The 24,052-nt window shown below is 51.7% G+C and overlaps 2 protein-coding genes across 4 annotated transcripts in view; one reads left to right on the top strand and one right to left on the bottom strand.

Moving 5' to 3' along the window:
- The first annotated feature begins 3,710 nt into the window (after nucleotides 1-3,710).
- NSUN5 (NOP2/Sun domain family, member 5) lies at nucleotides 3,711-9,195 on the top strand. Of its 3 annotated transcripts, none has more exons than XM_011976320.1 (10): nucleotides 3,711-3,874; nucleotides 4,020-4,142; nucleotides 4,810-4,984; nucleotides 5,060-5,168; nucleotides 7,281-7,419; nucleotides 7,516-7,631; nucleotides 8,017-8,195; nucleotides 8,383-8,593; nucleotides 8,678-8,818; nucleotides 8,894-9,191. In XM_011976320.1, the coding sequence occupies exons 1-10, from the start codon at nucleotides 3,782-3,784 to the stop codon at nucleotides 9,018-9,020; spliced, it is 1,413 nt and encodes a 470-aa protein (XP_011831710.1). In that variant the 5' UTR covers nucleotides 3,711-3,781; the 3' UTR covers nucleotides 9,021-9,191. The 3 variants fall into 3 exon arrangements, with proteins under 3 accessions (XP_011831710.1, XP_011831711.1, XP_011831712.1); XM_011976321.1 differs by having other exon boundaries at nucleotides 8,889-9,191; XM_011976322.1 differs by having other exon boundaries at nucleotides 3,761-3,874; nucleotides 4,924-4,984; nucleotides 8,678-9,195.
- POM121C (POM121 transmembrane nucleoporin C) overlaps nucleotides 9,195-24,052 on the bottom strand; it is a 25,550-nt gene continuing 10,692 nt past the window's right edge. Inside the window, exons 6-13 of the mRNA XM_011976323.1 lie at nucleotides 19,167-19,258; nucleotides 18,444-18,517; nucleotides 17,884-18,005; nucleotides 17,341-17,443; nucleotides 16,862-17,038; nucleotides 14,321-16,015; nucleotides 11,810-11,932; nucleotides 9,195-11,381 (exon numbers count right to left, since the gene is read on the bottom strand). Coding sequence (XP_011831713.1) covers nucleotides 11,284-11,381; nucleotides 11,810-11,932; nucleotides 14,321-16,015; nucleotides 16,862-17,038; nucleotides 17,341-17,443; nucleotides 17,884-18,005; nucleotides 18,444-18,517; nucleotides 19,167-19,258 — 2,484 coding nt within the window. The 3' untranslated portion in view covers nucleotides 9,195-11,283. The remainder of the gene's footprint in view (nucleotides 11,382-11,809; nucleotides 11,933-14,320; nucleotides 16,016-16,861; nucleotides 17,039-17,340; nucleotides 17,444-17,883; nucleotides 18,006-18,443; nucleotides 18,518-19,166; nucleotides 19,259-24,052) is intronic.

The raw sequence follows: 24,052 nt of genomic DNA, 5'->3' as shown, positions 1-24,052 counted from the left end.
TTTCAATGATTTGCAAATATTAGTCGCTGTACATACATACTGCTTTATGCTTCAGTCTCTTTTTTTTTTTTTTTGAGATGGAGTCTCGCTCTGTCACCCAGGCTGGAGTGCGGTGGCATGATCTCTGCTCACTGCAACCTACACCTCCCAGGTTCAAGTGATTCTCCTGCCTCAGCCTCCTGAGTAGCTGGGATTACAGGCATGCACCCCACACCCAACTAATTTTTGTATTTTTAGTAGAGATGGGGTTTCGCCGTGTTGGCCAGGCTGGTCTCGAACTCCTGACCTCAGGTAATCCACCTGTTTCAGTCTCCCAAAGTGCTGGGATTACAGGCGTGAGCCACCATGCCCAGCCTCAAGTCATTAGTTTTAGAGACAGGATCTCACTCTGTCACCCAGGCTGGAGAGCAGTGGTGCAATCGTAGCTCACTGCAGCCTGGGCTTGGACCTCCTGGGCTCAAGCAATCCTCCTGTCTCAGCCTCCTGAGTAGCTGGGACGACAAGTGTCTGCCACCATGCCCAGCTAATACTTAAATTTTTAGTAGAGACGGGATCTTGCTATGTTACCCAGGCTCATCTGGGCTTCAAGCAATCCTCCCACCTTGGCCTCCCAAAGGGCTGGGATTACAGGTGTGAGCCACTGGGCCCAGCCTCCCATACCCCTTTGACTCACCATATGACAGGCTAAGTGAGTTCTGGAAACTCCGGGGTAGCCCTGTAACCAAGATGCTGGCTCTGGCCACTGGAAGTCAAACTGGGTGCACAGACCAGTAAGAGGGCCTGAGGGAGCCTACTGGGGGCAAACAGCAGCCCTTAGCCTCCCACAGCCCTGTCTCTCCTCCTGCCTCTCCTTGGTCTCCTTCGAGGATTCAGCCTCTCCTCCTCGCCACTCATGGTCTGAGGGTCTCCAGGCTCCTCTTCCGGCTGTCTACACCTCCACACCCACGGCTCCAGTCATCACTTCCACAGGGATGACTCAGAAGTTCCCTCTCCAGGAGACCCGTCTCTTACATGCCACATCCACTAGAGCTCCAGCCATTCAGCAGCTCCACCTGGACGTCAAGGGCATGTCCCAAACTGCGCTCATGATCTTCCTACTCCCCCATCCCTGAGATTTACCCTGTGGCTGTGGTGTCCTGTGGCTACTGTAACAAATAACCACAAACTTGGTGACTTCAAACAATAGAAATTTAATCTCTCATGGTTTCGAAGGCCAGACATCCAAGATCACGATGATGGCAAGGCCGCGCTCCCTCTGGAGACTGTGGTGTAAAACCTGCCCCTTTCCTCTTCAGCTTCAGGTGGTGGCTGCCACGCCCTGGTGTTTCCTGGCCTGTGGCTGCATCATTCCGATCTCTGCCTCTGTCTTCATGCGGCCTTTTCTGTATATGTCAGTCCAATCTTCCTCTGCTTCTCTCTTGTTTTTGTTTTTTTTTTTGAGACAGAGTCTTGCTCTTGTCATCCAGGCTGGAGTGCAATGTCGCACTCTCGGCTCACTGCAACTTCCGCCTCCCGGGTTCAAGCAATTCCCTTGCCTCAGCCCCCTGAGTAGCTGGGATTACAGGCATGCACCACCACACCCAGCAAATTTTTGTATTTTCAGTAGAGATGGGGTTTCACCATGTTGGCCAGGCTGGTTGCGAACTCCTGGGCTCAAGGGATCCGCCAACCTTGGCCTCCCAAAGTGCTGGGATTGCAGGTGTGAGCCACTGCGCATGGCCTTTCTCTGCCTCTCTCGTAGGGATACTTGTGATGCCACGTAGGGCCTGCCCCGATAATCCAGGATAACCTTCTCTCCAAATCCTTCTCCTAATCACTCCTACAGATCTCTTCCGTAGAAGGTGACATTTCCAGGCTCTAGGAATTAGGACCTGCTCTCTCTGGGTGGCCATTGTCCACTCCACCACCCTGGGTTTCCCCATCCTACCAAAAGACACAGCATCACTGTGTCAACTGCTCAAACCAAAAACCTATGAGTTACTCTTGACCTGTCCTTTTTCCTGAGCAAGTTCTGGGGATTTAACTTAGTGGTCGCACTGCCAACTTCAACTTAACTCCACTGCTACCAACTCAGTGCAGGCTACCAGTTCTTGCTTTAGGTGACTGCCATGACCCCCATTGGTCTCTCCCTTCCTCAACTCTGTTCCCTCTATCCTATATCCCCACACTGTAGCCAGACTATGTATGTATGTATGTATGTATGTATGTATGTATGTATGTATTTATTGGAGAAAGAATCTCGCTGTATCCCCCAGGCTGGAGTGCAGTGGCACAGTCTCAGCTTACTGCAACCTCCGCCTCCCAGGTTCAAACGATTCTCCTGCTTCAGCCTCCCGAGTAGCTGAGATTACAGGTGTCTGTCACCATGCCTGGCTAATCTTTGTATTTTTAGTAGAGACGGGGTTTTGTCATGTTGGCCAGGCTGGTCTCAAACTCCTCACCTCAAATGATCCGCCTGCCTTGGCCTCCCAAAGTGCTAGAATTACAGGTGTGAGCTGCTGCACCTGGCCAGACTGATCTTTTAAAGAAGTGTATGTGAGCACAGCACTCCATGACTTAAAATCCTTAAGAGGACTACCATTTCTCTCAAGATAAAAGAACAAAATCCTTGTTGGGCACAGTGGCTCATGCCTGTAATCACTGCTTTGGGAAGCCAAGGTGGGAAGATCGCTTGAGGCCAGTAGTTCGAGACCATCCACAGGCAACATGGTGAGACCCCCATCTCTACAAAAGATAAAATTAGCTGGGTGTGGTGGTGCACACCTGTAGTCCCAGCTACTTGGAGGGTAAAGTGGGAGGATTGCTTGAGCCCTGGAGTTCAAGCCTGCAGTGAGCTATGATGGTGCCACTGCACTCCAGCCTGGGTGACAGAATGAGACCTCATCAAAAACAAAAACAAAAACAAACTATTATTGTGGCTTTAAGGCCTGGATCATACCTACATCACTTACTGTATTTGACCAAACCGGCCCATTTCAGGTACCCAAATACCCCATGTGCTTTCTTGCTTGGCTCTGGGACTAATGTGGTCACTGGTGCAGGGTGAGTGGCAGGTATTGTGAACATTGTGGACCTGGAGTTGCTAGGACCTTCTCTGCCACTGCACAGAAAAAGCCTCCCTGAGAACACAGCCATTGGAGGACACATGACAGAGGAAGATAAGACAATATACAGAGACACATAATTACGGCCAGCGTGGGGGGCTCACGCCTATAACCCCAGAACTTTGGGAGGCCGAGGCGGGCAGATCACCTAAGGTCGGGAGTTCGAGGCCAGCCTGGCCAACATGTGAAACCCCGTCTCTACTAAAAATTGAAAAATTAGCCGGGCATGGTGGCGGGCGCCTGTAGTCCCAGTTACTCGGGAAGCTGAGGCAGGAGACTGGCGTGAACCCGGGAGGCGGACGTTGCAGTGAGCCGAGATCACGACACTGTGCGACAGAGTGAGACTCTTTATCTCAAAAAAATTTATACATATATACATATAACGACCAATACACATGTGAAGATATTCAACCTCAATAACTGCAGTTAAACAGCAGTAAAATCCCATTGTTTGCCCATCAGATTGGCAAAGACTGAAGAACTAGAGAAGAAATGGCCAAACGGACTCGCAGAGTCGCACTCCCCACTCCGGCAGGTGCGCGATCACACACACTCCTTGCAGGGGGACTTCGACCGGAACTTCCGGTCCCGGAAGGTCGTGCTCTTTGACCCCGGAAGTTCGGGCGTGCGCAGAGCCGGGTGCGCTTTGCGACAGAGCCGTAAAGGCGCGCGGGAACATGGGGCTGTACGCTGTTGCGGCAGGCGTGCTGGCAGGCGTGGAGAACCGCCAGGGCTCCATCAAGGGGCTGGTGTACTCCAGCAACTTCCAGGTAGCGGGCCCGGGCGCGAGAAGTAGGGGTGTGGGGTGAGGAACCCGGGGTGGGGTGAGACGGGCCCCGGTGGGGTCGGGAGGTGGGGCCCGGCGAGGAGGGCCGGCGGAGCCCCGGTCCCAGCCTGTCTCCCTCGGCTTTACAGAACGTGAAGCAGCTGTACGCGCTGGTGTGCGAAACGCAGCGCTACTCCGCCGTGCTGGATGCCGTAATCGCCAGCGCCGGCCTCCTCCGTGCGGAGAAGAAGCTGCGGCCGCACCTGGCCAAGGTGAGCGGAGGGGCGGGGCGGGGAAGTGAACCCCGACGGTGTGCGCTTTGTCATCTGGTCTTAGCTCTGCTGCCGTGCACGGCGGGACTGGAGCAAGTCGCTCATCTGAAATGAGTATGAGCAGACCTTCCCTGGGTAGCGAATTGAGATGGGATGAAAATGCTTAAACTTAGAGTGTTTTGAAGAATTAAATAACCGAAGTACAGAGTAGTAGTGGCGGAGACTGTAAGGAAGTCGGGCGTGGCGGCGCGCACCTGTGGTCCTAGCTAGTCGGGAAGCTGAGGGGGGAGGATCACTTGAGCCCAGGAGTTCGAAGCTGCAATGAGCTATGATCTGGCCACTGCACTTCAGCCTGGGCTACAGAGCTAGACCCCAGTTATTAAAACCCCAAACCCACGAAAGGGTAATGTTGGCAAGAAGTTGGGTGCAGAGGTCTACTGGTGAACATCTGTGGGGAAAGGGTCTAAGGCTGGGAAGCAAGATGCCAGGTTCTGATCCTGTTCTGTAGTTAATTTCTGGTGTGATCTTGGGTGAGGTACCCCACCTTTGTCTGCCAGGTGATCTGTTTAGCCATTCCAGTGCCGGGGCTCTGTCAGAGTTAGTTCTAAGGCATTTATGCGTCATGCTTAGGGCTTTTTTGTTTTCGTGTTTGTTTCCTCATCCTCAGGTGCTAGTGTATGAGTTGTTGTTGGGAAAGGGCTTTCGAGGTGGTGGGGGCCGATGGAAGGCTCTATTGGGCCGGCACCAGGCGAGGCTTAAGGCTGAGTTGGCTCGGCTTAAGGTTCATCGGGGTGTGAGCCGGAATGAGGACCTGTTGGAAGTGGGATCCAGGCCTGGTCCAGGTGAGCTGGAAGGAGTTGGGGGTGGGGGAGGCGGGGAACTTTGCTTCTGTCTACTCACTGCTCATTGCGTCCTAGTCTCCCAGCTGCCTCGATTTGTGCGTGTGAATACTCTCAAGACCTGCTCCGATGATGTAGTTGATTATTTCAAGAGACAAGGTTTCTCCTATCAGGGTCGGGCTTCCAGGTGAGAGCTTAGAGCCCTGGCCCTCCTCATCTAGGGAGGTGGGGTAGTGGGAAGAGAAGTGGCTGGATAGTTGTGACTTTGCTCTCTGGGCTTTCTTCCTACCTTTCTAGCAGTTTCTCCATCTTCAAGGTTTGTCTTCCTCCCATCCCTTAAACATCAAACTCCTAGGAGTCCCATCCTACATTCTTTCTAGATCTCTACATTTTTTTCTCTAGCTTGAACTCCTGCCTCCGACCTGGTGATTCTCACCGCCCAGAGTAGACTTCCCTCCCTTCTCAGGTTCACACGAATGCACCACAGATGCCACAGTCGCTGCATTCGCCATCTCTCCTCTCAAACTTTACACTTAGTGCATCCCCAGTTTAATCTAACAGATGTCACTATCTTCCACCCATTTGATCAAGCCAGAAACTGAGTCATCCTAGGTGCTTCCTTCCCCTCCCTCCAATCATTTACTCCCCCACCTTCAGCATCTTTCTCAGCTCCACTCCTTTCTCTCTTTTTTTAAGACTGAGTCTCACTCTGTCACCCAGGCTGGAGTGCAATGGCATGATCTTGGTTCACTGCCTCCCAGGTTCAAGCGATGCTCCTGCCTCAGCCTCCCAAGTAGCTGGGATTAGAGGCTCCCACCACCATGCCCAGCTAATTTTTGTATTTTTAGTAGAGATGAGGTTTCACCATGTTGGCCAGGCTGGTCTCAAACTCCTGAACTCAGGTGATCTGCCCGCCTCGGCCTCCCAAAGTGCTGGGATTACAGGCGTGAGCCACCGCAGCTGGCCTCTACTCCTTTCTCTTCATCCCCTTGGACACTGCCTAGGTTAAGCACTCATTTCTTATTGGGATGACCACAAGAACTTCCCAGACTGGTCCCTCTGCTTCCAGACTGTCTCACTGCATTTTCCTCCTTGAGGTTGACTGTAGGAAGCTCTAAAGGCAGATCTGATGCTGTTACTCCCCTGCTAAGCCCTTTCTTTTCTGAGATGGAGTTTCGCTCTTGTTGCCCAGGCTAGAGTGCAATGGCGCGATCTCGGCTCACTGCAACCTCTACCTCCCAGGTTCAAGCAATTCTCCTGCCTCAGCCTCCTGAGTAGCTGGGATTATAGGGATGCAGCACTGTGCCCGGCTAATTTTGTATTTTTAGTAGAGACGGGGTTTCTCCATGTTGGTCAGGCTGGTCTCAAACTCCTGACTTCAGGTGATCCGCCTGCCTGGGCCTCCCAAAGTGCTGGGATTACAGGCGTGAGCCACTGCGCCCGGCCATGCTAAGCCCTTTCTTGGCTTCATTGTGCTGTCCCTCCTGTCTTCTCTCCAGGTCCATCTGCCACGGTGCTGTGTGCACCAGTGTGCCAGCAACAGTGGCTGGTCCCTGTCCCATGCCACTAGCACTGGGCTCACACCTGTCTCGTTTTGTCCTTTGGTGGCTCTGAGAAGCAGCCTCTGCCCCTCTTCCTTTCCCCCACTCTTTGTAAGATCCTTTCTTCTGCCTCTACCATGTTGCTTGGACACCAGGCTGGAATAGCAGAGAACAGCTGCTTGCGTTTGAATTCCAGCTCTATCGCTTTGATAGATTTCTGAACCGAGACATGTGGCTCTCTAGGCCCATTTCGGCATGGATCGGGTAGAGTGGGCGGTCCTCCTTTACTGAGTTACAGTGAATGGAGTTTTAACCTAAGTGCCTCACACTCCTCATCCATCAGGAATGAGCTCAGCTCTCACCTCCCTGCATCCCCTCACCCCCCTGTAAAGTAACCTTTCTCGAAGGTTATGCTTCAACAGGAATAGCTAACATTTATTAATTTGTGCCAAGTAAGTATCTTGGATATATTGGCTCATTGAATCCTCACACCTACTATTTTACAGAGATGCCAGTGGGCCTTGAGATTGAATCACTTGCCCAGGCTCCCACTGCTGGTAAACAGGAGAGGGGGCTCCTGAGCCATCAGTCTGGCTTGACAACCCATTCCCTCAACTGCGGAGGATTCCATAGGATTCCGCAGCCTCTAGCTTATCACCCTGTTGATTTCTCCGTAGCTGGGGTAACATTTGTTGCATGTTGGAATGGGGCCTGGCAGGGAGAAATTCGGGAAATGATGAATGGTTCTTCCCTGGCAGCCTCGACGACTTACGAGCCCTCAAGGGGAAGCATTTTCTCCTGGACCCCTTGATGCCGGAGCTGCTGGTATTTCCCGCCCAGACAGATCTGCATGAACACCCACTGTACCGGGCCGGACACCTCATTCTGCAGGACAGGGTAAGCAAGAGGAACAGAAAAGAGAAGAATGTGTAGGCGTGGGAAGGGCCTAGCCTGGGGTCTCTGTTCAGCCGGCCCCTGTGCTCTGCCCGGCAGGCAAGCTGTCTCCCAGCCATGCTGCTGAACCCTCCGCCAGGCTCCCATGTCATTGATGCCTGTGCCGCCCCAGGCAATAAGACCAGTCACTTGGCTGCTTTTCTGAAGAACCAAGGGTGAGTGCCACGGTCAGGAGCCGGGAGGAGGACATGGGGTTTGATTCTATGCCTTTCAGTGGGTAATGAAGGCTGAAAGGATGGCGTCCGCTTACTCTTTCCTGCTGCACCAAAGCAGTTCATGGTATTTGGCCCAAGTTAAGCTTCCCCCACTGCAGGTGTGAGATGTGGATCCCTTAGCCCTTGGGGCAGAGACCCCAGGCCAGTTACCTCTGACCCTGGGCCCTTTAAACGTAGGCCATTTCGATGTTGTATGTCCTGGCTTAACCTGCACATTCTTCGATATCGTGTGTCCTAGCTTAACCTGCACATTCTGGCTGGCTGTGACAGGCCCTTAGCTGCTCCATGCGTGCTCAGGTCACCCCTGCTTTGCCCTCTGCCCTAGGAAGATCTTTGCCTTTGACCTGGATGCCAAGCGGCTGGCATCAATGGCCACGCTGCTGGCCCGGGCTGGCATCTCCTGCTGTGAGCTGGCTGAGGAGGACTTCCTGGCGGTCTCCCCCTCAGACCCACGCTACCGTGAGGTCCACTATATCCTGCTGGATCCTTCCTGCAGTGGCTCAGGTGAGATGGGGAGAAAGCGTGGCCGAGGGACTTGTAGGTCCACAGCAGCCTAGACCCAGAGTCATCATTTGTTTTGGTCTTGGTTCTGACACTTTAATGGGCTGGGGACCCTGTGGCAAAGGTTCTCTGTGAAGTGAGGATTTCAGGACTGAGGCAGCCTGTGTGACCGAGACACGCTTTTCCTTAGGTATGCCGAGCAGACAGCTGGAGGAGCCCGGGGCAGGCACACCTAGCCCGGCGCGTCTGCATGCCCTGGCGGGGTTCCAGCAGCGAGCCCTGTGCCACGCGCTCACTTTCCCTTCCCTGAAGCGGCTCGTCTACTCCACGTGCTCCCTCTGCCAGGAGGAGAATGAAGACGTGGTGCGAGATGCACTGCAGCAGAACCCTGGTGCCTTCAGGTACGGGGCGTGCGCCAGGGTCGTGGGAGGGGGGACAGGGGTGAGCTGCTCTCTTACCCAGCACTGGGGCTATTTCCCTCACAGGCTAGCTCCTGCCCTGCCTGCCTGGCCCCACCGAGGCCTGAGCACGTTCCCTGGTGCCGAGCACTGCCTCCGGGCCTCCCCTGAGACCACGCTCAGCGGTGGCTTCTTCATAGCCGTAATTGAACGGGTCGAGGCACCGAGGTGAGTGAGTGGGAGCATGCTTGGGAGATGCAGGATGGCACCGGCACATCTGACATCTACACTTCTCTAGTTCAGCCTCACAGGCCAAAGCATCAGCACCAGAATGCACACCCAGCCCAGCCCCAAAGAGAAAGAAGAGACAGCAAAAAGCCGGAGCCGGTGCTTGCACGCCACCTTGCACATAGCAGCGGCTTCGGGCTGACTCCTTCCTGGTAGGAAAGGAAGACGCCTGTCCTCTCCGTGGAGGACCCTGGGCCCTCACCGCATGCAGCAATTTGGGTTTTGAAAGGTTTTTGGGTCCTTTCCTTGGGCTGTGTTCTTGCTGGTGAGAAAAGTGCCTGCAGAAATAAAATAAAATGCAGAACGTACTCTATGGTAGATCACAGTTTTTTATTCTTAATGACATAAGCAGGAGAAAAATCTCACATTCATACTAAAAATTCCAACTAGACTCAACAGGAATGAAGTCTCTACTTGTAATGGAAAGTCCCAGCCTCCCGCTCCTGTCCAGTGCGCGTACTGTACACATCCACACTCACACTCACTCAGGGTTCCCGGACCGGCTGTCCTGCCTGCGGAACTGAGGTAAACTAGCTCAGGTACTGACACTAGGAGGGTCTACCTTACGTAAGGTACAGGTAGAAGCTTGATTTCTAGGCCCAGGCCCGGGCCCACCCCGACCCTCCAATCCTAACAGGTATTTAGGCTTGAGGTTCACTCCCTCCTCAGCTGCACACACCGCCGGGTATGAACAAGGATCAGAGCTGTTCTGAGGGGTGGGAAGGAGCAGCCCCGCCACCGAACACTCACCCTCAGTCACAACGGGGAGGGGGCACCGGTTACATCTACATCACATTATTTATAAAATAAGAATTACATTTTATATAACGTGGCCAGAAGGAGCTCTAGTCCCCCAGGAAAGCTGCCCGGGACAGCATTTGAGCCTCTTCTTTGCACAGGCATAACTTAACTATACAGCTGATTCCTAGTCAATAGCATTTATACTTAACCACCTCAATGAACCAAGCTTGAAGGAATTTAAAAGGCAATTTAGCTTAAATACAAAAATAAATTTTTGTTAAAAAATGTTTAAATATTTTTTTCTTTTAATTTAGACACACGCATTCATACTTCTCCCAAAGAGGTTGGGCATGGCAGCAAGGCTCTTGGGCCTGGGGTATGTGGTTTCAGAAGGAAGGAAGGAAAGGATGGGCTGCAGAGGAGGACCCTGTTTGGGAAAAACAGGATTTTAAAAATATGGTTCATTAATTTAGGTTTTCTAACATCTGCTTTGGGTGATGTAGCCTCCAGTGAGGTCAGGTAAGTGGGACAGAAGCAGCAGAGGGAAGAAGGGTCTTTGCTTCCCCGGGGCCCCATCCTCCTGGGCTGCCAGCCCTTGAAGTCAGAACACCATTGGAAAATTCAGGAGTCGGCACTTGTAGCCGTCAAGTGGTGCTACTTTCCACATTCAATTAGCGAGGCCCCAGAAAACTTGAAACAGGAAGTCCGGCACTACCAACATGCCGCCACTCATACAACTCAATTCTTCCTCCAAACTCGATTCAAAGAGCAATACACAGAGTGTCAGACAAAGGAACACAGGACAAGGCTTGAAACATACAATCCTGGAGAGGCAGACGAGGGCCCAATGGGGCCAAAGGGTGGCTGGGCGAGGAGGCAGCTGAAGCAGCGGTGGGCATCCTGCCTGCTCCAAGAGCTTCTCCCTCCTGGAGCGAGGTATCTCACCCCTGGCTCTGCCAGGCTAACAGTCTTGAGCCACCAAGCTTTGAGGGGCCAAACTGGCAGAGGGTTGGAGATGAAACATTGATTCAGGCTTGGCAGGAAGAAAACGGCAGGAGCAGCACCCACTGGGGTCTCCAAGGCAAAGCTAGATTCAAGGGCATTTAAAAAGGAATCAATCCTGCAAGGAACCGGTGAGGGACACAGCAGCAAGAAATGGGGAAACAGAGTCCCCAGAAGGGACCAAAGGAAGAGAACCACTTCTCACAGCTAAGCCAAGCAAGGTCAAGCCTTAGGGATAACCCATTTCCCAAATCCCATCAGGTGCACACCAGCGATCCAGGCGGGCTGGACCCTGCACCCTCCAGCGACAGCGGCTCTTGGGGAAAGGTGGAAGGGGCGCCTGTCTAAGGGCGTGCTAAGCGGGAGTCAGGGCAGCGGACGCTATGTACAGGTGTTTCCTTAGTTCTCCAGCCTCCCCAGTGGAACTGTTCAAGTAGAGGTCCCGGGCTTTGGCCCTCTGCATCCTGCTTCCCCATCCCTGAGGCTTGTGCTTCCTCTAGAAGGGAAAGGGCCCCAGGGCTGCCACTACCCCCTGGCGGCTGAAGCCAGAGATCCGGGGTAGGTTTACTTTATGCAACTCGAAGGGTCAAAGGCTCTTCCCAGCAGGTGCCAAGGTCCAGATTAAGGGAAGGGGTGAGGGAAACAGGGACAGGGGACAAAGGCTATTTTTTGCGGTTGTGCTGCCTTCGGGCCTGCAGTCGCTGTCGAGCCCCTGGGGTCTTGGATCCCGCACCAATGGAAAATGAAGGGGCCGCCGATCCTGGAAAGATTCAACAAGACCGCATCAGGGCAGCTGCTACCTGAGACCCCGGCCCTGGGGGCCCCAATCTCTGGAAGGCTAGGCCAGTAACAAACACAGGGTGCCTCAATAGGGCTTTCCCCACTGCATCACAAACACTGTACGGGAGGAGCCTCCTGAAATGCAAACTCCCAGAGAGTCTCAGAGCAAGGCCCACGAATCTATTTTTGCCTGGCTTCCCATGGGACGGCAAAGTTCCGCCCTGGATGGCTCCTCTCTGATCTCTGCCATCCAACTCCCATCCCTGGGCTGTGCTGGACTCCTAACCCGAATTGTCTTTCCTGTGCTGTACCTGATCTTCACCAGGCCTCAGAGGGCCAGGAGCCTGCCACCCCACCAAAACCCTCCTCAGACAGAGGAGCAGGGCCACAGGGCAGCTTGCTGCTTACCAAACGGTCCAATGCCAACAAAGCCTTGGGCAGGTGTTGAAGATGCCCCAAAGGAGAGGCTGCTGCCTGATGTGCCCACTCCAGGCGCAGGGGTGTTCTGACCAAAGGTGGGAGTGGCGGTGCCTGGAGTGAAGAGAACAGAGAGCTGCAGAGAGCTGGCCAGTGAGCAGAGGGCGGAGGCAGGCGAGGAAACGGGCAGGAGCCTGCACTCTGCAGGGCACCTCCCACAGGGCCCTCAGCCCCATTCCTGCTCCTTGGGCACTCCTTCATCAGCAACTGAGCCAGACAACCGAGTCTTCATGCTGGGTGCCCCAGCTCAGCCTGCTCCTCCCACCTGCTAATGGCCCTGCCATGGTAGAGAAAAAGCCCTCCTGCCCCGCAGCCGCCTCGTGGGCCTCCGCACCACCGCTGTAGAGGGGAGGACTCTGGGGCCCCTGCCTCCTAGTGTACCCGGGTTGGCCACCTCCTCTCTTCAGGCCTTTTCCCCCAGCCACTGTCTCCTCCCCTGTGAAGCCTGCTCTGTCCACCCCTCATCTTTTGTGATGCCCGCTGGTGCCCTCCCCTCCCTGGCCTTGCCCTGACTGGCTCTGGCTGCCTGCCTGATGCCCTCTCTGGCAGCCCCTGCTCTCAGGGCTTGGCCTCCGGCCAGGGCAAGGGGAGGCTCCCTGTGCTCCCACGCTGCTTCCACACAGTTTCTCTTCCTTCCCTAAATACCGTAACTCAAGTTTAAATCATCACTTTATTCTAATCCGCCGTGTCCTTGTGTCACCTGTCAAATGCCAGGTCACTCCCCGATTCACAGAGGACCCTTGGCTCACTGGCCTCCTCCCCATCACCATTTGTGGTGACCTCGCCCTGTGAGGCTGACTGATAGTCCTCTTAGCCCCTCGACCTTGCCACCCCCATGACCTCCTCTCCCTGACCCCTGCCACCATTCCTGTGGTCACACTGTCACCCAACTGCTCTGGCTCCTGAATCTCCTGCAGGCACCACCCCTCCTGCATCTGACTTCACCTGCTCTCCACTCCTGCACCCGCTGAGCCGCACTGGGGTACTGACCCGCTGCCCCTCCTGCTTTGCTTGCTGGGGTCTCCACGGCAGGGTGGCACCAACTGTCCACTGACCTTAGGTCTACACCCACAGTGTCGCTGGGAAACACACACACCATGCTAACTGGCCTCACTTTAACTTCACAATCACCATTTTCCAGCCCACAAACTGCTGGAAAGTGATTACACTTTTTAATATGATGTTCCTTTCCCCCACTGTCCAAAATGACTTTCAAAAGGCCCCCCCCCCTTTTTTTTTTTTTTTTGAGACAGAGTCTTGCTCTGTCGCCCAGGCTGGAGTGCAGTGGCGAGATCTTGGCTCACGGCAAGCTCCGCCTCCCGGGTTCATGCCATTCTCCTGCCTCAGCCTCCCGAGTAGCTGGGACTACAGGCGCGCGCCACCACGCCTGGCTAATTTTTTGTATTTTTAGTAGAGACAGGGTTTCATGGTGTTAGCCAGGATGGTCTCGATCTCCTGACCTTGTGATCCGCCCGCCTCGGCCTCCCAAAGTCTAGGATTACAGGTGTGAGCCACCGCGCCCGGCCAAAAGGCCCCTTTTTTATACACTTTATCCCGACCCTCTCTCTCCCAGATTTTCTCTGCTACTTCACAAAGAAAACAGAACCCATGAGGTCTACATTCATCTTCCACACAGGAGGAACCATCACTGCATCCTTCTGCCTGATTCTGCAATGGTTTTCCTGAACACTTAAGACCCCAACACCCAGCCCTGGCCACAAACAATCCTCTTGGCCTCCTTCCACACCACTGCCTCTGCTTTTCACCCTCCTGCCACGCTTGCCTTTGCTCTGCTCTTGAACATACTAAACATATTTCTGCCTCTGGGCCTTCGCATGCACCATCCTGTGCCTGAAAAGCATGTCCACTTGTGCTGTGCCCACCCCCACCCCACCCTCACACTCAGCTTACTTTGTTTCTTGAGATAGCCTTGCTGTCACCCAGGCTGGAGTACAGTGACATGATCTTGGCTCACTGCAACCTCCACCTTCTGGGTTCAAACCATTCTTGTGCCTCAGCCTCCCGAGTAGCCAGGATTACAGGTGGGTACCACCACACCTGGCTAATTTTTTGGTATTTTTAGTAAAGACAGGGTTTCGCCAAGTTGCCCAGGCTGGTCTTGAACTGCTGGCCTCAAAAGATCCACCCTCCTTGGCCTCCCCCAAAATGTTGGGATTACAAGCATGAGCCACTACACCCAACCCTCAGCTTACAATTGGTAATTACTCAGAAGGGCCTTCTTTGACCGGCTAAATCCACAACAGCTCCTCCAGTCCTTATTACATGTTAGCAAAACATGTATCATGCCCTGTCATTTCACTTAGTTCTATACTCAATGCCTGTCTCTTTACTGCCACATCATGAGCTCCCTGAGAAGGCAGGCTGCGCAGGCACAGCTCTTCAGTGTCCGGCCTGGCAGCCCAAGTCCACACCCCTCCTTACCTCCAAACACAGGTTTGCTCTCAGGTGTGCTGCCCACGTTGAAGGCAAACGGTGTACTCTGGCTGGTGGTGCCCAGGGCGTTCTGACCTAAGCCCCCTGCGAAGGGGATGGAGGTGGCTGTGGTCCCACTCTGTCCCGCTCCGAAGCTAAAAGCTCCGGAGGTGGTGCTGGAGCCTGGGGTGGCCACGTTGATCCCAAAGCTCCCACTGCCAGCAGGGGCCGCTGAACTCCCAAATGTGAAGGGTGATGGTGTTGTGCTGCCGAACACCGAGCTGCTGCTCCCGCTGCTGGCGGTCTGCGTGGTGGCTCCAAAGCCAGAGCTGGTGGCTGCACCGAAGGAGAAGACAGCAGTGGAGCTGCCAAAGGCGGGCTGTGAGCTGGCGGGAGTGCCGAAGGCCGAAGTCGTGGCTTTCAACCCAAATGCTGAGTGCGTGGCACCACCAAAGGTAGGATGGATGGGTGTAGGCACGTGCGCAGGTACGATCTTGATCGTGGACGCAGGTGCAGGTGTGGGTGCAGCAGCTGGGGCCGGGGCTGCGGAGTTTCCAAAAGTGAAAGAGCTGCCAAAGCTGGGGGCAAGGGCCGGCTTGGCGGCCCCCGGCGGCTGCCCCTCAGCGGCCCCAAATGCAGGCTGGGGGTTGGCTCCTGGATATGATGGGAGCGGGGACTTGGCGCTTGAGCCAAAGGGAATGTTGAATGTGGGGGTGCTCGTGTTACTGAACGTCAGAGTGGGCTGGCTGCTGGTGGCCGGGGCGGAAGTGGTAAGGGTGCTGCCGAAAGCACTAAAGCCGGAAGCGCTGCTGCTGGTGGCCGTTGGCACGGCAGTGGGCAGGGACTGGCTAAAGGTGGTGACTGTGGTGGTTGTGGGCAGGGCAGGAGGTTTGCCAAACTGGAATATGGAGCCCATGGCCGGGGTGAAGCTGGCAGCAGAGGCCTGGGGCGCCCCGAAGAGGAAAGGCTGTGAGGTGGCAGTGGCGGTGCTGGTCGTGGTGCTCACACTGCTGCTGCTCACACTGTTTACGCCAAAGCCAAATGCAGGCTTCACAGCAGAGTCTGTGGATGGACTGGCGGTGGTGACGGGAGCCACGGCAGAGGTGGCGGTGGCCAGGCCAGTGAAGAGCGGGGCAGTTGTGGTGGGAGCAGTGGTGGGAGCAGTTGTCTGCTTGAAGAAGGGAGCAGACAAGGGCAAAGATGCAGGTGGCCCCATGCTGCTAAAGACAGGCTGGAAGGTTGGGGCTGTGGTGCTGGTGGTCGTGGGGAGGGAGGAGCTGGAGGGCGCTGTGGCTGTGACTGAAGGGCCAGGCGGTGTGGGGCCTTCCTTCTCACTCTTGGGTGGGGCCATGAAAATGGGCTTGAACATGGGAGATGCTGAAGACGCGGCAGGGGCGGCAGGGCTGGAAGGTGAGGTGCTCTGTGTTCCAAACAGGAAGCTTTGCTTGGGGGCGGGGGACGGGGCAGATGTGGCTTGGGGTTTGGCAGCCGTCTCTCCCTGAAGGGTTGGAGGTGACTTGGTGTCAGTGGCTGGTACTGTGGATGGAGCAGGGATCAGCCCCAGCAAAGTGGTCGGGGGTTTGGAGTCTAAGGAGGGGCTGGGGAGGGGCCCTGGCAGCCCTGACTGTGGTAAGCCCAGAGCGGGCAGGAGGCTAGGCGTCTTTGGAGGCGAGGGGGCCTCAGTGGTTGCTGCTCCAGCAGATTCTGGAAGAATAGAAAATGTGAATTTGGAATAAATACTTCGAAGGTGATGGTATTCAGTATTTCAGTATCCTCCCCACGCCTACCACAGAGCCTGGGATCCAAGAGTCAGTCAAAAAACTCAGTAAGTCTACACTACAGGCCTGTACAGTAAATCAAGGACGTGTTCATTATTTCTACCACACAGATCATCAGACAGAAGAGGATAAAATGGGGCCTAAATGGGGGCCTAATGTGTAGAGACTAAGACAATCCAATTGTCTGAACTCTGAAGTTCACGTACGAATCTAGATATACTTTATTTTTCGCCTACTAAGCTCACCTGCCAGGCGCTAAGAGCATGCAACTGTGAATGGGGAAGTCTCTGCCCTTGAGCAGGGAGGTGGAGTGTGATTCCCAGGTCACCGTCTGATAAAGAGTGTGAGTGCACAGGGCCATGAAGGCCTGGGCTGGGAACGCCAGCAGCCCTCCAAATGCTGGAGGAAAAGGAAGCAGTGCTGTTCTGGACTGGTGGTTCTGATAGGCAAGGATATCCTGACCACACCACCCACATTCACACTTCAGAGGCGCTACACCAGGAAGATCATTCTCATCTGACAGATGAGGAAGCAGAGGCTCAGGGCAGCTATGAGCCAGGCTTCAGATCCTAAGTGTCGCAGCACCCCTTCCCTAACACTCCCTGATGCAGGCTCCGGCGCGTTAAACGTGGGCCCACTCCGGTGTGCTGAGTCAGGGTGCGTTTGGCCTGCAGAGCAATCTCCAGTGACTGACAGGCATGACGCCCTTACTCTAACCCAAGCAGGGGATGCTAATCAGAAGGCTGGATCCAAGGGCCCCACTCCAGCTCACCTGGGCAGGGTGGCAGGTTCGGGGGACTCTGCATCTTCTTCAAGCTCTCTAACAGTGGGTTGGTGCTTGGGCCTGGGAGGGAGGTGGGTGGGGAGGCAGTTGCAGCAGCAGGCAGGGTAAAGGTAAACGAAGGCTGAGTGGTAGGTGGGGTCTCAGTGACAGAGTTCGAGGCAGCGTCTAAGAAAGAAAGAAAGAAAGAAAGGTGAAGCAGTCCTGGCTTGTCTGGGACTTCTTTCCAGATGCCTGTTGGAGAGCAAGGTCTCAGCACAGCTCACGGAGGACTGCCTGCCCTCAACTGCAATGGTCACTGCTATTCCATGAAGACCAACACGGATTTCTCAGGTGAGAAAGAGCACAAGAAAACATGGAACCCTATTTGGGATTTTCCCAGAGAAACCATTTTTTCAAACACCAAAATAAAACCAAAGAAAACAAGACACCGGACACCTCTCGAGTGTGCAACGATCTGTGCTCCTTACCGCTCTTGTCCTCCAAGGCCTTGTTGAACCACTGTAATGAAGCCTTCTTCTCTAAGTCTAGGTCCTCGGCAGTGATCGAATAGCCAAGCTGGGGAGGTGGAGGCTACCAAAGAGAAAAAGAAGAAGTCAGGCCAATCAGAAAAAAAGGGAAGGCTGGGCATGGTGGCTCACGTCTGTAATCTCAGCCCTTTGGGAGGCCGAGCCAGCTGGATCACTTGAGGTCAGGAGTTTGAGGTCGACCTGGCCAACATAGTGAAACCCCATCTCTACTAAAAATACAAAAAATCAGCCAGGCGTGGTAGCGTGCGCCTGTAATCCCAGCTACTTGGGAGGCTGAGGCAGGAGAACTGCTTGAACCCAGGAGGCAGAGGTAACAGCCAAAATAGAGCCACTGCACTCCAGCCTGGGTGACAGAGTGATGCTGTCTCAAAAAACAAAAACACAAAAACAAATTAGAAAAAACTAGAAGAAACTTGTCCTTAGTGTTCCTAAGACTTAGGAGAGCTAAGCCAGGAGGGCAGGAGTAGATGGACAAGACCATACCAAGGTCAGCTGTTCCCCTCGCCGAGAAGGCAGCAGCTGAATTTTCCGCTTACGCTGCCCAGAGTTGCCAGGTGTAGACTGAGAATTCGAGTTTTGTTTCTTCCTTGGGGTTGTATCTGCAACTAAAGAAAGAAATCAAGACTCGTTTGCTTCCTTCCGTCTTCCAGAAATGGATGGTTTTGTCTACCCACTTCATATTTAACACTGAGTTTTCATTGGTTATCTCTGAAAAGATTCGATCTTCTTTGGTTTGGTTGCTCGGATGGTGTTTGCAAGATTAAGGCGTGCACACAAACCGCTTACTGCGCCGTCATTACCAAGATTACCCACAGGTGACTCAAACTGAGCTTACCTCCATCCAGTCGTTAATAACCATCTGTAACCTTTCTCTCTCATCAGACTATAAACTTCTGAAGGAGAAGAAATCTCTCTTTGTATCTAGCATGCCTTAGACATAGTAATGCTCAAGACATTTTCCCAATAGGTATTAATCTCTATATCCTCCACAAACACCTCCACCACCAGCAGCAGCAGCCCCTCCTCCTGGCTCAGCAACCTACCCTTTTCTCCCTGGGACTCCTTGTCCGCCGCCAATGGAGTTGAGGAACTGGAATGATGACATAGCTCCTCTTCTCTGTCGGGAGAAAAGGAACAGTTTAGTCTAGAAAGACTTCTAGGCTGAAGTATTAAATAATTTCTCACACCCTCCTAACTACCAAGTGGCCAATGTCTAAAACAACTATAATTTAAGATCTCAGCATGCCAGGATAAAAAAAGTCAAAAGGAAATTCCAACAGAATGAAGGGAGGCTATTCACAGAGGCCATGGAGACAGCTTTTGTCTTAAAACAAGCACAAAACAATAATCTTCAAACCTTACTTACAACCTACCAAGTTCCTGGGAGTTCTAGACACACATGTGATCCCCGAGGGAGTGGCGTTCCAGCCAACTGCAAGCACCTAGGGGGTCAGCTAGAGTCAAGAACCTGAAGGCAACTGCCCACTGACTTGACTCTGCTCTCCACTCTGCATGGCCTCTGTGCTTGCACCCGATCCCTCATGCTGGAGTGGGAGGCGACAGTCAGAGGCCACTGGAGTCAGTATCCAAGACTGTAGGGATGACAGTGGTTCGGGTGGGTGCTGCGTTGTCCCTCTCAGGGACTTAGTTTCTTTGATTCTCCAAGTCACAGCCGCACAAAGCCTAAGAGCCCGGTTCATTTCCCACCTTTCCTCACCCCCATCTGTCCACGCAGCAAATGAAAACTGCAGGAGAATGCCGAGTACCTTATTTTCTTTGCTGGCCTCTCTGGTGTCTGGGAGCGGGATGAGGCTGGGCTAGAGAAGGGTGATGAACTGGGGCCACTTCTCTTCCAGAGCTAAAAATCAAGAGGGACATGACTGAGCCTGCTGATAACTTAGCATCTGACCTTCAACATGACAAAGTCTCTTTTTAAGTAACTAAAATAATATTTTTTGTGGTTAAATGGTTAGTCATGCCTGTAATCCCAGCACACTGGGAGGCCAAGGTGGATCGCTTGAGTCCAGGAGTTTGAGACCAGCCTGGGTAACACAGCGAGACTCTTGTCTCTACAAAAAATTGAAAAATCAGTTGGGTGTGGTGGTTTGCATCTGTGGTCCCAACTACTCAGGAGGCTGCAGTGAGCTGAGATTGCCCCACTGCACTGCAGCCTGGGTGACAGAGCGAGACCCTGTCTCAAAAAGAAAAAAAGAAAAAAATTTGTTTGTGAAGAAAGAGCCCTGAAAAGAAAGTCAACTGCCAGTATTAATTATGAAAGCCAAAAAAAAAAGAAGTCTATAAAAGTAATGGAATGTGAATAAAGGTAGAAGGGATGGACGCACTTTTTGCATGTATTAAGTGGAACGTTAGACTCAGTAATGAAGAGTCAGGACACATTCAAACCTACGCTAGACTCTCTATGGCAAGGATAGAAGTAAATTAAAGATAACCCAGTAAACTAATTTAGTCTTGCTTTCATTAAATTTTCGATTTTAATTTACTAACTTCATCTTAAAAATATGCCGTCATAGCGTTTATGACTTTTGCAACAACTAGCATTTATCATTATGTGATGATTACCCATACATCTTCTACCAAGCGAGTTCTTGACAGCAAAGATGGTGTTTTCATCTCTGCTTCCTCCACAGACCAGCAGCAAAGTAGCTGGCACATAGCGGACATGGCAAATAGTCTCCTAAGTGCTGAGCCTAATTACAAAGCCACGAAACTGTCACCTCAGACCGTCTTTCCTGCTTGAAAAGCTGCTAGTGATTTCTTACCCAGTACCAGCTACGTCACATAAGTACAAACAGGAAGCCAACAATGCTTAATAAGAGTTCAAAAGGGAAAAGAGGAAGCTTCAGACAAGTGGTAAACAGTGGAACAGTTCGGTGAGGTTACCATCAGAAAGCCGGGCCCGGGAGGAGCTTGAGAAAACTGCTCACCGCAATAACAGTTGAAGTTATGCTCAAACAGCAAGAAAGGCTAGAATACATGGTTTAAAAAACATGGGATTACAGGCATATAAAAAAGCAGAATACAAAAATTCACCAAAGTGATCCAAGGATTGAATATATAAGCAGCATTTTCAATCACTTCAGATCCCTGACACTAGCTTGCTGGTTCTCACATGACTGCTCATCAGTCACCTGTGGAACTTTTTTTTTTTTTTTTTTTTTTTTTGAGATGGAGTCTTGCTCTGTCGCCAGGCTGGAGTGCAGTGGCACGATCTCAGCTCACTGTAACCTCTACCCCCTGGTTCAAGAGATTCTCCCGCCTCAGCCTCCCGAATAGCTGGGATTACAGGAGCACGCCATCACACCCGGCTAATTTTTGTACTTTCAGTAGAGACGGGGTTTCACCATGTTGGCCAGGATGGTCTTGATCTCTTGATCTCATGATCTGCCCACCTTGGCCTCCCAACGCGCTGGGATTACAGGTGTAAGCCACCACGCCTAGCCACCCGTGGAACTTTGAAAGCACACAGATGGCCAAGTGCGGTGGCTCACGCCTGTAATCCTAGTACTCTGGGAGACTGAGGCAGGAGAACTGCTTGAGCCCAGGAGTTTCAGACCAGCCTGAGCAACATAGAAAGACCATATCTGTAGTTAAAGCAATAAAATTAAAACAAACAAAAACATAAACGTTGCATTTTTCTTCACAATGTGCTCCAGACACTGAGGGATACACATCACTGAGTGAGCAAGGGTCAGAAATGCCAAAGGGGCTGGATGACGTGGCTCACACCTGTAATCCCAGCACTTCGGGAGGCTGAGGCAGGAGGATCACCTGAGGTCAGGAGTTCGAGACCAGCGTGGCAACATGGTGAAACCTTATCTCTACTAGAAATACAAAAATTAGCCAGGTATGGTGGTGCACGCCTATAATGCCAACACTTTGGGAGGCCAAGGTGAGAGGGTCACTTGAGCCCAAGAGTTTTGAGACCAGCCTAGGTAACACAGTGAGGTCTAATCTCTACCAAGAAAAAAAAAAAAAAGAAATGCCAAAGGAGACTGTAATGATTAGCTAGGATTGGAAGACGACTGGACAACTAGTTTAACAATTAGGGGAAAAAAGTATTACTCCTCTACTTCATTGACTGTACATACACACTCATTTCAGATATAACAAGACAAGGATGTTTATTACCATGTCTATTCAACTTATCAAGTCCTAGCCAAGTGCAATAAGACATAAACAGAATAAGATTGCAGAGGAAGAGAAAAACTCATTATCATACACATAAGTGTATATACTAAAATCCTAAAGAACATACAGATTTAGCAAACTTTCTGAATACAAAATCAGTTGTATTTCTACACATCAGCACAGTCAATCACATTTTGAAGGCACTATTTATAACAGCGTCAAAACCATATACCTAGGGCCAGGCGCCGTGGCTCACGCCTGTAATTCCAACACTCTGGGAGGCCAAGGCAGGAGGATCACTTGAGGTCAGGAGTTTGAGACTGGCCTGGCCAACAAGGGGAAACCCTGTCTCTATTAAAACTACAAAAAATAGCCAGGTGTGGTGATGCGTGCCTATAATCTCAGCTACTTGGCAGGCTGAGGCATGAGAATAACTTGAACCCAGGAGGTGGAGGCTGCAGTGAGCTGAGATTGTGCCACTGCACTCCAGCCTGGGAGACAGAGTGAGACTCCATCTCAAAAAACAAAACAAAAACCAGATACCTAGAAATAAATCTAATAAAAGAGAAGTAAAACCTCTACAGAGAATTAGAGATGATGTAAATAAATGAAGAAGGAGGGACATGGTGGCTCACGCCTACAATCCCAGCACTCAGGGAGGCAAAGGTGGGAAGATTGCTTGAGCTCAGGAGTTTGAGACCAGCCTAGGCAACATAGTGCAACCGTGTCTCTACTGTAAGTTTTTAAAAATTAGCTAGGTGTGGTGATGCATGCCTGTGCTCCCAGCTACTCAAGAGGCTGAGGCAGGAGGATGGCTTGAGCGTGGGAGCTCGAGGCAGTAGTGAGCTATGATCATGCCACTGCACTCCAGCCTGGGCCACAGAGCAAGAACGACATTCATGTTCATAGATTAGAAGTAAACAAGGTCAGTATTACAACAATGTTAATTCCATTCAAAGTAATAAGTAGATGAAAGGCAATCCCAATCAGTATCTCAGAACTCTTTTTTTTGTGTGTGTGAAAATTGACAAGTTGATCTGAAAATTGTATGAAAAAGCAAAAGGCCAAGATACAAGACAGTCCTGAAGAGAAACGAGAAAGGGGGATGATTGACTCTATCAAGACTCAAATATAAGGGTAGGGGTGAAACAAAGACTGGCACAAGGGGAGCTAAAAAAATAGACCAATGGAACAAAACAAGAGTCTAGAAATGGACCCACATATATACAGACACTTAGATTAGACAAAGACAGTGCTGCAGAGAAATAAGGATGGTCCTTTCAATAAATGTTGCTGAGAGAAATGGGTATTTCTACAGTTTAAAAACAAAACAAAACAAAACAAAACAAAAAAAACCTAATTTTGATCCCAACCTCACACCATACACAAAATGAAGTTCAGGTGTATTATGGATTTACATATAAAAGTAATAATAAAATAATAAAGCTTTTAGAAGAGAGCATAGGAGAAAATTATCATGACCTTAGGTTAGGTAGGCAAAGATTTCCTGAATACTACACAAAATATGCTAACCACAAGGAAGCAGAATGGCAAGAGCAGGACACCTTTTGGTTGCAACGCATACATGACAGAGAGCTTGTATCTAGAATATAAAGAGGGTATTCAAATCTCTAAAAGACAACAGAAAAGAGCCAAGCAGTTTGAACAGGCATCTCACAAAAGAGGCTATACAAATAGCTAACAAACAGTTGGTACTTCTACATTAGCAATCAGGGAAATGCAAATTAAAACCACAATGAAATATTACTTCACACCAGAATGGCTCAAGAGACTGGCAATACCAAGTATTGATGAGGATGTGGAAAAACATAAAAATCTCATATACGGCTGGTAAGAATATGAACTAGGCTGGGCGTGGGGGCTCACGTCTGTAATCCCAGCACTTTGGGAGGCCAAGGCGGGTGGATCACCTGAGGCTGGGAGCTTGAGACCAGACTGACCAACATGGAGAAACCCCATCTCCACTAAAAATACAAAATTAGCTGGGCGTGGTGGCGCATGCCTATAATCCCAGCTACTCGCGAGGCTGAAGGCAGGAGAATCACTTGAACCCAGGAGGTGGAGGTTGCCATGAGCCGAAATCGTGCCATTGCACTCCAGCCTGGGCAACAAGAGTGAAACTCCATCTCAAAAATAAAATAAAATAAAATAAAATAAAAATAAACCGAAACACTCCCTTGAATACATTGCTTAGAGGCTGGGCACAGTGGCTCACGCCTGTAATGCCAGCATTTCAGGAGGCTAAGGCAGGCAGATCACTTAAGGCCAGGAGTTTGAGACCAGCCTGACCAACATGATAAAACCCCATGTCTATTAAAAATTTAAAAATGTAGCTGGGCGTGGTGGTGCACACCTGTAATCTCAGTTACTTGGGAGGCTGAGGCATGAGAATCACTTGAACCCAAGAGGCAGATGTTGCAGGGAGTGCCAATATGGTGCCACTGCACTCCAGCCTGGGTGACAGAGTGAAACTCCAAAAAAA

Source organism: Mandrillus leucophaeus, unplaced genomic scaffold, assembly GCF_000951045.1.
Source record: "Mandrillus leucophaeus isolate KB7577 unplaced genomic scaffold, Mleu.le_1.0 Scaffold164, whole genome shotgun sequence".
Taxonomy (NCBI): domain Eukaryota; kingdom Metazoa; phylum Chordata; class Mammalia; order Primates; family Cercopithecidae; genus Mandrillus; species Mandrillus leucophaeus.
The sequence above is the reverse complement of the archived record's forward strand: the minus strand, read 5'-3'. Positions and strand labels throughout refer to the sequence as shown.

Bases quoted from the DNA above. Each gene is read 5' to 3' on its own strand.
- NSUN5 (XM_011976320.1), top strand. From the start codon at position 3,782: ATGGGGCTGTACGCTGTTGCGGCAGGCGTGCTGGCAGGCGTGGAGAAC. The intron at 4,143-4,809 runs GTGAGCGGAGGG...CCTCATCCTCAG, and splicing joins TGCGGCCGCACCTGGCCAAG to GTGCTAGTGTATGAGTTGTT. The intron at 8,196-8,382 runs GTGAGATGGGGA...GCTTTTCCTTAG, and splicing joins TCCTTCCTGCAGTGGCTCAG to GTATGCCGAGCAGACAGCTG.